Below are 12,315 nucleotides of genomic sequence, written 5' to 3' on the forward strand. Positions count from 1 at the left end.
TAATTGGCATATGCAGTATAGTGTATGGGTCAAGCAAAAGGGAACACTAACCAACTTAGAGGTCCTTAGAGTGCACAGACTATTTTACAGAGACTTTCAGTCACAGAGCAGGCATGCATTTAAACCGGTTAAAGGTAATACACACAGCAAGGTTATTTGTGATGAAGCTTGTATTAAACACTGTTAAAATTTTCAGTAAACTTTGAAGGTGTACATCCTTGTAACAGAGCTCCTGCAATATCGAGGTCAGATGTAGTGACTGCAGGCTGTGCTCTATGATGGAAGATAGTGACTAAGTGTAAGAGGAGACAAAACTCCTGTTGAATGTTATAGTCTAGCTTGTGTGACACACATTCATACTCTCTCTCTGCACTATAGGTTTCCTGAATGGAAAAACTGAAGATGAGAGGAGCTAATACATCATTTGTGAAATATCACACCACTTCTCTGTCGGCATAGGTGGGGGGCATCTGGAAAACATTTGCCAAAGACTGCTATATTTTGTAGAGTTGAGGAAGCCCTGTTATTACCCTGACTGCTCTTGTGATTTCTGTGTTTAGATCTGCTGTTTTGGGTGACTGCCACCAAAGTGGAATTTGTCTGCCATTTTGAAGAGTAGCTTGACACCGAGTAACTGGAATATCTTTCAAGTATATTTTATTATTATTTTTTTTCATGGCAGGTTTATAAATGTCCCCTTTCCCAGGTCTGTTTAAGAATTCACAGTTTGAGCAATGACACTTTTTTCTTTTCACCCCAGAAGTAATGATTTTCTTCTTTTCTGCAGGTTCGTAAGCAGCAGAAAGAGCACACCAGCCTAATGACAGAGTATCGTAACAAGCAGCAACAGCAGCAGCAACAGCAACAGACTACTGGGATGGTGGCTCTCAGTCCTTCACAAAGTCCCAGACTGTTGACAAAACTCCCAGGGCAGCAGTCTCAGATTTCCCAGCAAGGAGGAGCAATGTTGGGACCACAGTCTGTAGCTCCTCAATCAAGCCATATTGTGGGACAAGCAGGAAATGTTGCAATGGTACAGGGTGGTGTTTCATTGGCTGTACAGAAGGGGATGCCTTTTGTAAATGCATCACTGACCCAACAACAGCAGCAGCAGCAGATTGCCTCATCAGGTCCTTCCAACAGCTTTTTTCCTGGAAGTCCCACTGCTCCAAGAATGCCAAATGAAGGTAGAGTGTTACAGGAGCAACTTCAGAGGATGCAGTTAATACAGAAATTGCAACAGCAGCAACAACAAGGTATTATTGGGCATCCCTCATTACAGCAGCAGAGCATGATGGGACAGACTGCACTACAGCAGCAAAGCATAATGGGACAGACTACTTTACAGCAGCAGCAGAATGTATTGGGACAGACTACAGTGCAACAACAGCAGGCTATGCTAGGGCAGTCCAGTCTGCAGCAGCAGAGTGTACTTGGACAGTCCACATTGCAGCAGCAGTCAGGTGTGCTGGGACAGAGTGGCTTACAACAGCAAGGTGTACTGGGACAGACTGTACTACAACAGCAGGGTGTACTAGCACAGGCCTCCATACAACAACAGCCAAACATTCTTGGACAGTCTCCTTTGCAGCAACAAGGGGCTGGTGGACAGGCAGGCCAGCAGACAGCTGTGGGTCAGCCACAGTCAGGAGCCCAGCAACAAAACAGTGTTGCTCAACAAATGATCCTAAAGCAACAGGGGCTTTTAGGAAATCAGTCAGGTGGAGGAGGTCAGCAACCAGGCATGATGGGGCACCCTCAACCTTCAGTACAGCAGCAACAGACAATTGTTGGTCACCAGACTAATAGGCAAGCATTTGTGACTCAACAGTCTCAGAGGATATTATCACCTCAGGTGACAGCACAGCAACAGGGCCTTGCAAATCAGAGACTGGTTTTGTCTCAGCAACAAGGAATGATAGGATTGTCAAAAATGCAACAACAGGGTATTATGAGCCCACCTAGCCAACATAAACTTCTCGGACAGCTAATATCAAACTCTCCTCAGCAGGAAGGGATTTCTGGACAGTCTCAAACAGTGTTGCAGCCACATGGCTCTGTCATACAACAGCAGCAGTGCATCATGACTTCAGTACAGCTGCCTTCTCAGCAAGGACTACTGGGTCAACAACAGACTCCATCAAAGCCACTTCAACATTTTTCTCCATCAGGGGCTGTGAGTACGGCATCCTCTGTTTTGCAGCACAGTCATGGAATGCATCAGATTCCACAGGGTACTGCAGGTCCTGAGCAGGGAGTCACAGAACGTGACAGTCTTGATGGACAACATGTTACCACAGTTCAAGTACCAAATATTTCTAGACCGCAACAAGACCAAGGTGCTACTTGTCAGCCCCAGGTGATATCTAAGGAGCACTGTGTGATGAGTGCAAAGTCCCAAGAAAGGATGACTCCTCTGCAGTGCCATGGATCAGTAGAACAAATTGGCTTCTCAGGACATCCACTTCCCCAAACTCCACAGCAGACTGTGCTGGGGCAACAGGAAGTAGGGCAGCAGCCGAGTATAGCAGGGCACACACAGTTGCAGCAGCAGGGCACAGTGGGATTACAGCAACTGCAGACAGTTATGGGGCACCAGACCTCACAACAGCAAGGTAATTTGGGACATCCCACACAAAGTATTGTGGGGCAGCAGTTGCCACAGCATACACAAAGTATCTTAGAGAGGTCTCCTCAAAGCAGAACAGTACAAGAGCAGCGCAGTTTGGGACAGCAGACTGTACAACATCAGGATGGAAATAAACCACATTTGCTGCAAAGGCAGAACTCATCAGGCGATCAGCAGGGAGCAGGAAATCAGTCGCAGCTTTTGAAGCAGCAACAAAATACACTGGGACAGCAGCAGAGTATTAGTGGATACCAGTCTTTACAGCAGACAGCTGTTTCAGGACATCCTTCACAAGGTGTCATGGGACAGCAGTTGACGCAACATCCACAAAATATACTAGGGCAGTCTCCTCAAAGTAGGATGGGACAAGAACAGCACAACACTGGGAAACAAACAGTCCACCAGGAGGGTGCCCAGCCCACTTTACTGCATAGGCAGACTTCACTGGATCAGCAGGGTACAATAAGTAAGACACAGCTAATGAAGAATCAGAGTGGTCTTAAACAAAATTCTGATGCAAGACAGCAGCCACTTCAAGGCATTGGTGTGCAACAGAACCAAGAATCAACTGGTCATCTGCAAAGTCCATTGGGTCAGCAGTTACACCAGGAAAGTTCAAACAGACAGGCAAAGGAGCAGCAGGGAATATCTATTCAGCAGACTGCCAAATCTCAGGGTGTTATGGGTCATCAGAATCAAAATTTGATTGGACAGATTAGACCTCAGCTGCAAGGAGTGATCTCGAGAAATCCGCAGTTCCGGCACTTGACACCGCAACAGCAACAGCAGTTACAAGCCATATTGCTTCAGAGACATCAGCAGATGCAGCAAAACCAGATGATGAGATGCCCATCATCATTTCAGGGAGACTTGCAGACTTCAGATGCACAGTCTAATGAGGTGCGTAACACGTCGCAACAGCCAACTAATACAGTTCAGCAAGACCAGCAGGCAAAATCAACTGTGCATGAGCAACAGGCACACCAGACTATTAATAGGGAGCAATTCGCAGTTAGCCAGCACAGACCGCTGCAGGTACAAGTGGCAACAAAGCGGGCTGCTGCAGGGCTTGTGCAGAACACTTTGCCTAGAACACAGGGTGTGCTGAGACTTGCTACCTCCCAGGAGCAAAGCATTACAGGTATCCAGCAAGCACACAGTACAGGAAACATAAATGAACTTCATTTCCAAGGACAAAAGTGTGTACCCTCACAAGACACCATGAGAACAGCACCTCCAGTAAACATTAATTCACCAAGGTCAACACCGACTCATATCGAACCAGCTTCTATCCCCAACCAGTTTGAAGGCATTGCTTCTCTAAATTCCAGTAGTTTTTCTGTGGTGCCTGATCCTGGTGAATGTCTGAATGCAAATTCCAAGCTGCAAGAAATCATAAAAAGAACTGCATGTGATGATTCTAGGATTTTGCAAGCTTCTGCAGTTTCGTTGCAGAGTAAAACTGCTCTGCAGTCATTAAGTAAGCCTGAAGTACAAAAGCTAGAGTCTGCTGCTGAGGTGCAACCCCAGTCTGTGCCACAAAGAACAGAGAAAATAGTTTCTCCAGTCCCACTTCAAGCAGAGAAATTAAAATCAACAGGCAGGCCTGGAATGAAATCTGGTTTTACCATGAGAGAAGTAAATGGTGAACCAGTGAAATTGGAAAAGCAGTCCCAGAAGATCACTGGCGTTGAAGTTTTTTCTAAAGTCCAACAAGTTGCTAGTTTAACTGGTACATTGCATTCAAGTGGTAAAGTAAAGATCAAGCAAGAGCCAAAGGAAGAGTCGCACTGCATGGATGGAAACCTTACCATAAAGCGAGAGACACATGAACGTGTTACTGTGAATTCCTCCAACGCTGCTCCAAATTCTGTTTCTCAGACAACTTCTGGCCCAAAGTCAGAGGCAGGACACCTACTGCTTCAAAAGCTACTGCGTGCCAAAAATCTCCAGCTTAACAATCAACGATCTATAGATGGAGAGCATGCAGAAATCAATGGGCACATTGATAGTAAGCTGGCTCTCCTTGAACAGAAACTCCAGGCAGTGCCTGGGAGTGTTGAGGTTAGTACCAGACAAACATGTAGCAACTTGGATTCCTGCAGAACAAAAACCTGATACAAAAACACATTGTTGAACAGAAGTGTCATATTGTAGTTACTGAATCAGGTTTTACCCATGTCTGCAGTCTAGTATTTGGAGAATTGTTACACTATAGAATTACAGTCCATTAGTCACCACAACCAGTCCTGTTATATTGATATCAAAAGTAAGATTTTGAAATTAGTGAAGTCAGTAGCAGTTTTGTACTTGAATTTACATTTGCTTTAGAAGAGTCAGACTCATGCTAGCCTTCTGGTTTAGGAACAGTGTGAGCTATAGCACTAGCAGTAGTACATAGTCCACTGATGATGAGTTGGAATAGATCTGAACAACCTTATGCCTGCTTTTACTTTCTTAGGAAACGAGTGAGGGCTGATATGGTAATTCCCACTCCACTGGTGACCTGGGATTTTCAGGCTGATGGGGTGGCAGAAGAATTGGCCTGAGCCTTGCAGGTGTTTTGGTTAGTTTACTGTTGTGGTATGCGTACAGGACATGTCAGTTTGACATTTTTACTGGGCTTTAGAGGTAGCAGGACCCTTGATCAGAGGTCATATGGATTAAAGGTCAAGACCTGCGCTGTCCATAGGGATGACTGGTCAGTAAACTTGTACTTAAGTCTGTAGTATTTCTTCTTTTGAAGAAGACCTATCCTATATTGTGAAACCTTGTGTTTGTCACTTCATTTCATTCTGTTCCAGTCAAAAAAATGATTTTTTCATGCAGCTTTATTTGTTACCTATGTCACCTTGTACGTATGGTGTGACATAGACCAGAGTTAGATTCCTAACAGTGAACTCTGAACTACCCAAAAGACTTGTTTTAATGTGCAACCCATGAGTGAAGTTTTAGTGTAGTTAAGTAATTTAGTCAGATTGTATAAACATGTAAGTGATGTTTGTAGAACTCAAACCTCTGAAGTGCAAAATGCATCTTGCTTTTGCAGTTTGCCACTGTATGCTTTAAGCTGTTCCGACAGTCATTTAAAACGTATCACACATTTAAAAGTGATGATAGTTAGACAATTACTTTTTCCTAATGCACACAAGTGTTGTCCTGTTTTGGCTATGTTTTTTTTATTGGCCAGGAAAATTTGATATTAACAAATTAATCTAAAATGTTAACAAGGAAGCCAGCACATAAATATGCATAAAAATGTCTGACACACTCGGACAGGACAGGTACTTTAAGTCAGACTGCTATATGTATTTGCATGCATTCAGGTAACTTGAACACGGTTATGAAGGGAGTAAGACCATGAGAAGAGTGTGCCATTGGTACATAGTAAGGCACTTGCGTCTGATGCCTTTAATTCTTACCAGAATTAAACCATACCCCAGAGTACATTCTGTTTTTAAGATGACCGTGCCAGCAAAAAAAAAAAAGTGTATGCAGTAGAAAAGCTGCATAATTACTGAAAAAACCTAGAAAACAGTCCTACTGATTAGGCTGCTTCTCAGTTTGAGTTTTCCACGTGCGCGTATACACACACACACACTGTTTTGTTTAAACACGGGGTTAGTTTCCATGATATGATGTGGTACTGTCATGCTAAGTAGGTAGCAGAGGAAATATCCCAGTTAAATTCTGGTCCGTTTATTATTGCTGTGTGTTTATAGCTTCTTGTATCTGCCAGCAGTACTCCTTGTAATTATTAGAGGGAGAATCAGATAGTTATTAATTTGTTTGTTGATTAGATAGATCCCATTGAGCCTGTGGCATGTAAAATCACACACATGTATATGATTAAAAGCTGCAGAAATGCTCAGACATCATATTCATCTCCCATGCGAGGAAGTGACTTGTCCTGCTAAGCAGATGTCAGCAATGTCCTAGCTGTACTTGTTTGTTTTTATTACTGCCTTTTCAGTCCTTTGTCTGCCAGCAGCATGATGTGCATGTGAAATAAGTTGTCTAACAAAGATTATTCATTTTTTGTTTAGATTTGTTGAGTGGGTATATCCCATGTTCCTTATTCAGAGGCAATCTGAGGAGGCATTTATACTGACCAGGGGATGCACCCTTACTCTTGATAAGTGTCATGGGATCACTAACATACATAGCTCTCAACAGAATTGGGGACAAATCTAGAAGTAATCAGGGACAGTTAGGTACATTTTTTTAAAATATTACTACTATTAACTTGAGACATTGCAAGAATAAAATAATGTGAATTTATATATATTAAAGTTAACATCTACAACTCTAAATTGTTATCTTTTATTAAGTGTAATTTACCACATTTTCTCCAAAAGTCACTGTTTTTGGATTAAGAGGGACATAAAACATGAGTCAAAATCAAGGAAAGTTGCGAGGTATGCTAACATATAGTGAACTGCCACAAGTTTTGTCTTGTACGAAAGGCAGTACCTCAGGTCTGCAGTAACCAAGCCCTCCCCCCTTACACTCCCAAAAATGTGTCACTGTTTGCATACAGATTTAAGTATGTATCCATATTCCTTGTATAAAACCCACAAGCTTCTAAATTTCCTGGCATTAAAGGCAATTATATTAAATACCAAGCCATTGGTAGCTTTAGTTGTAGGAAAGGCATTTGACTGTTGGATTGTTTCTCTGCTGTTTTGCATGAGAGTACTCTGGGTTCATTACTTGACCATTGCTTGACATTACAAAAGGGAAAGTTGTAAGCCAGGTAAGAGTGAGGAAATTCTGTTAACCAGTAAGTGTTGTGCATCATGTAACAATTGTGTACTGTGTTTTGCATGTATACAAGTGAACCAGTTTTGATCTGTTAGCTAATTGGGGAAATATTTGTGTTGGTCATTCAGTGCAGAGAAAAGTGAAGGTATGTTTTACAAGCCAGCACTGTCATGGCAGTCTTAATTTTGTTTAGACTAGGCGCAGTGCTGAAATTATATAAAAAAAGAATTTGTTTACATGTAACTCTTGGATAACTTGCTGCTCCCTAAAATCCACGAATTTGTAAAAGTAAACAGTATCAACATCTCATTTTGTTGCACTGTTGAAATACAACAGTGCTTTGAACAGCTTTCTGTTTTTTTTTTGTTTTTTTGTTGTGCTTTTAAATTGTGGCACAATGCATTTTAATTAAGTGCCTTTATGCTGTGATTATGATAACACTGGACTCTGTTGTTTTTGCACAAGTCTCAGAATGGTATAGCACTAGCATAGTTTGATCAGTTTCACTGTAACAGTCCGACAGGTTATGGTTGTGGTAATTAAGGTACCACAAATTTGTGGTTGTGCTAACATTAAAGTAGTAATACTGTAAGCAAAATGAAACAAAGTTGTTTTGCATAGCGCAGTCACATATAGGTGGGAATGAGCTGCCAGTAACATTGTATAACAGACATATCTGTCTGTATTAGACTGGCAGCTTGTCAGAAAGCACCATTTCTTGTACATGCCCCTCTACTTCACAGCAAAACAGAAAATAAGAGTAATTTTCTTATAGTTCAGTAATCTCCCCCGTAGGAATAGTAGTGCCTCCAGAACCAATTCTCAAGAGCAGTCATTTCTAAGACTGTACTTGAATTACATGTTCATAACTCCTGAATTGTGACAGCTAAGCAAAAAGCGGTAAACATGAATGTTCAGCACATTCTGATCATCACAGTAGTGCAAGTAGTTGATGTTACAGCCTTTAAGCTGGATTTTATAATTGGCACCAACAGATGTAGTGCATACATTTTATATGTTTAAGACAGGTGACATTTTATATCTGACTGTGCATTTAGACAACTAGTGTCTGTAGCTAATTTGTTTGGCTGGATATCTCTTTCAAAAGGAGACCTTGACTGGTATTGTGCCATGTGTGCTCCCTTAATGAGATACTGACAGAAATATCAAAACTATCAAGTAAAGTCTACATCTGCACTAGATAGGTTATATATCAGTGGACAGTTTGTCTAAATTAAAATGGTCAGCCATCATGTTGCCGTATTACTTTTTAAATATATTTAAATTTAATCTAAAACATCAATAAGCTATTATATTTCTGCATCTGTATTAGATATTACCTGTGTATCAGTGGAAAATTTAACTGGACTAATACGAGCTTCAAGGTGTTGCCCTACCTGCAATGTTGCCAAGCACCCTTAAAGAGATGCTGACAATGTATGAAGTAAATAAAAAATACTAATATTTATATTCATATTCCGGAATATAAACTGTTGTACCTCTGCAGGTATCCTACTTAGAAGTTGCAAATCAAAACCAATTTGTCCATGCTGATCTCTGCTTCAAAGTTATACTTTATCCACCATGTTGTTGTTTTTTGAAACGGAGACATTGGCAAACATATGAGAAGTATCACAGATTTAATAATTTTAAACATACAGTTATATCTCTTCAGGTGAGCTAAACAGAGGTTGTGTGGTGATGACACTTTATATTAGCTGACAGTGAATTCAGGTGGCACAATGATGCAGTGAGCAGCATTGTCCCCGCACAGTAAGTGGTTCTGTAGTTTGATTCTTGGCTAGGGTGCCTTCTTTGTAAAGTCTGCTTGTCCTCTCTTTGTTCATGTGATTTTTCTCCAGGTGCTCATAGTTTCCTCCCATTTCTGAACACTGTGTCATAGGTGGATTTGGCTACTCTTTTGTCCGTAGGTGTATGTGCATGTGGTGTAAGAAAGGCCTGCCAATCTACTTCCTTTCCCTTGTCTAGCAAACCCTAGGTGACAGTGGCTGTTCATGGGATCACTTATATTATTAGGATGAGTCTCTACAATATTGGATGGAATTTGATTTCAAAATGCATTACTTAATGTTCTTGTGTTTCTTTATAGTGATATCATCAGAAGAAAATTGTCATAATTTGAAACATAAACTATTACCTCTCTGCAGCTGTGCTACAGAGATGTCCTGTATTTGAAGCCAGTTTATCTAGACTGATGCTACCTTCAAAATAACACATCATCTTTCATGTTCCCATTCTTTCCTAAAGAGATATGCACAGCAATATGAAAATTATATTTTCAGGTAAAGAAGCATTCCAGCTGTGCCATACAGAAGTCATGGATTGGGAGAACATGTATGAACTGGCCTCTGCTTAAAAATAAGTTACCCATGATGTTGCCCTACTTACATACAAAGACCTTGGTTAAGAAATGAAAAATATATTTTTTAATTAAGTGAAACTTTATCAACTGTTATCTCTGCAAGTGTGCTACAAAGAGGTCATGTATCAGGAATCAGTTTGTCTGAACTGATGCCAGCCTCAATGTGGCATATCACTTATGTTCCCATGCACCCTTAGATTAAGTATAAAAAATATAATTTTCAGAAACTGTAACCTAAGCTTTTGTTATCTCTGCAAATATGTTACATACAGGTCATGTGCAGGGGCTGCCATTTCATAGTAGCATACTATTGATCAGATTCAGACTGTTAATCTGTCTCGATAAATCAGCAAAATACAGAGCAGGAACATGACTATATAAAAGTACTGATGAAACTGCAACAACATTGTTTATGTAATGGCTAATAGTATCTCACTAGTGTTCTTGCTATGCTCCCTTAGCGATAGTGACAAAAATTTGAAAAAATATAATGTCATATCTGAAAAATAAAGGAAAGGAGTGACAAAAGTCATAGTTCCACATAGCTGTGTAAAAGTGCTGGATTTATAATAACTGCGTTATATGTGTGCCTATGGATGTTTGTATGATAGTACAACACAAAAATAACAGAAGGTAGATAATCTGTACTTCTGCTACTGCTATTACTGTTTTGTGTTAATAAATGTGTCATTCTTGTTCTCTTTTAGGCTGTTCTTATTTAATCCTGCCTCCAAACTCCGATTATGTCCACTAACTGTATGCCCCGTCTACAAATGCACACAAAAGTCCCATATGTTGCATCCGTCCGTCTTTTTGTCTTTCAGCAATATATTTCTCTTGACTATTATTTTGCACGTATTGTTCTCTCAAATTTTCTTCCCATAAAATCTGCTCCTTCCCTTTTCTAATGTACAATGTCCAGAACTTCCTTTGTTTTGGAATAGATTTTGATTTCCATTTTCTAGTAATTGCTTTTTTGACAGCCGATCATAAACTTAAGATCTTACGATGGCTAGGCAATTCAGATCCTATATCTCAGCTCAAAAGAATCACTTCCTTAATTACAGCCATTTGCTTATGGTGATAAAACCATAAACATTTCTTTTAAAGTACTATGTAGAGAATTTTTAAGTCTGCCAACTCAATACATTTCCAAAAAGAATGTTCCCAGTTAACTCTCTTCCTCAGCACACCTCCAGCTTTTGAGGTCTGCCTGAGGAAAATCTGTTGAAGTCTGCTTAGGGTATTAAAATACCAAAAAAAAAATATCTAGTGTCATCTGGCATTGCATACTTGGGAGCCTTAAAAATTTCTTCCCATTATTCCTTTGTAAATTGCTTTTTTATTCTCTCTCCTTAATATTTTAGTTATGTAGCATTTTTAATACCCTACTGATTATCCCTTTTTAACTACAGCCCTTTCTCTTTGCCTTTACTCTTATCAATCCCTGATAGGGAAGGCAGTGTTTAATATGCAGTCTAGACTTTGCTTAGCTTCGCCCCACTCTCTTACATTTCACTCCCAAGTTATTTGAACCCAGTTCATTTGAAAATTTCCTCCAGTAAATTACATCCCCCTCCTCCCTATTGCCTCTACTGCTACTTTCAGGCATACCTACTGATAAAATCTTTGTCTATTACTAGACTGGCTTAATCCTTAGAATAGTTTCTGCTGTTCTATGAGGTGTAGTACTTTTTATTCAACCCCCCCCCCCCCAGTTTCTTAATCATCCTTTTCTCCTTCTGATTGAGTTATGTAATGTTCATTGAGGAGAATCAACTTATTCCAGTTAACTTTGTCTTCCCCTCCCTAGCAAAATTCTCCCATGTTTTTGTCATCATTCAGAGCTGCTTTGACAAAAATATGCCTGACCTATTTAAAAGACTAAGGAGACTAAAACATTGTTACTGCTTATATCATAATTTCCATAATCAGACGCTTTTTTCCTCAGTTTTTGTATTGTCTTTAGTTTCTTCCCATATGTCCTTATCTGCCATAACTATCTTTAATCCAGACACGCAATTACTTCCTCTTATGTCCCCCCATAAGTATGGGCAGTGCTGAATCAGTTCATGAGTGGGTGAATAGTTTACCATTGTTGCCTTTGTTTTATCATTTATTTTATATTCAAAAAAGATAAGAAATTGACTCAAAATTTTCTTCACAACCAAAATGCCCTTTTCTGGATTTAAGTGCAAAATATAATCTGAAAATAAAATTAGTTTTTCTTTTTTAACACCTTTAAATAATCACATTTTAAGTAATGACCCAGTAAAAATGAAAACTATAGTTTTTCATTATTTCCCTGCATTATGCATGAGATTGTTTAAGCAATTGTCATTCACCCAAGCATTACGTTATTTGTTCGGTTCTTACTTTCCCTTAAACCTCGCTCCTCCTAACCATTTTTCTGCATTTGTTCCCAGAAATTCCATTTATGTCTATGTAGTTGGCTCCTTCCCTTTTCTAAAGATCTTACCTTCACTTCTTTTTGTCTCCTTTACAAAATTCTTTACTTTGATTACAGTTGGTTTAGATT

The 12,315-nt window shown here is 40.0% G+C and overlaps 1 protein-coding gene across 1 annotated transcript in view; it reads left to right on the forward strand.

Moving 5' to 3' along the window:
* The window catches only part of KMT2D (lysine methyltransferase 2D), a 3,358,270-nt gene that overhangs the window by 2,837,525 nt on the left and 508,430 nt on the right, over positions 1 to 12,315 (forward strand). Inside the window, exon 38 of the mRNA XM_044082193.1 lies at positions 788 to 4,693. Coding sequence (XP_043938128.1) covers positions 788 to 4,693 — 3,906 coding nt within the window. The remainder of the gene's footprint in view (positions 1 to 787; positions 4,694 to 12,315) is intronic.

This window comes from Protopterus annectens, chromosome 9.part0 (assembly GCF_019279795.1).
Source record: "Protopterus annectens isolate FY-2018-M chromosome 9.part0, PAN1.0, whole genome shotgun sequence".
Lineage (NCBI taxonomy): Eukaryota > Metazoa > Chordata > Ceratodontiformes > Protopteridae > Protopterus > Protopterus annectens.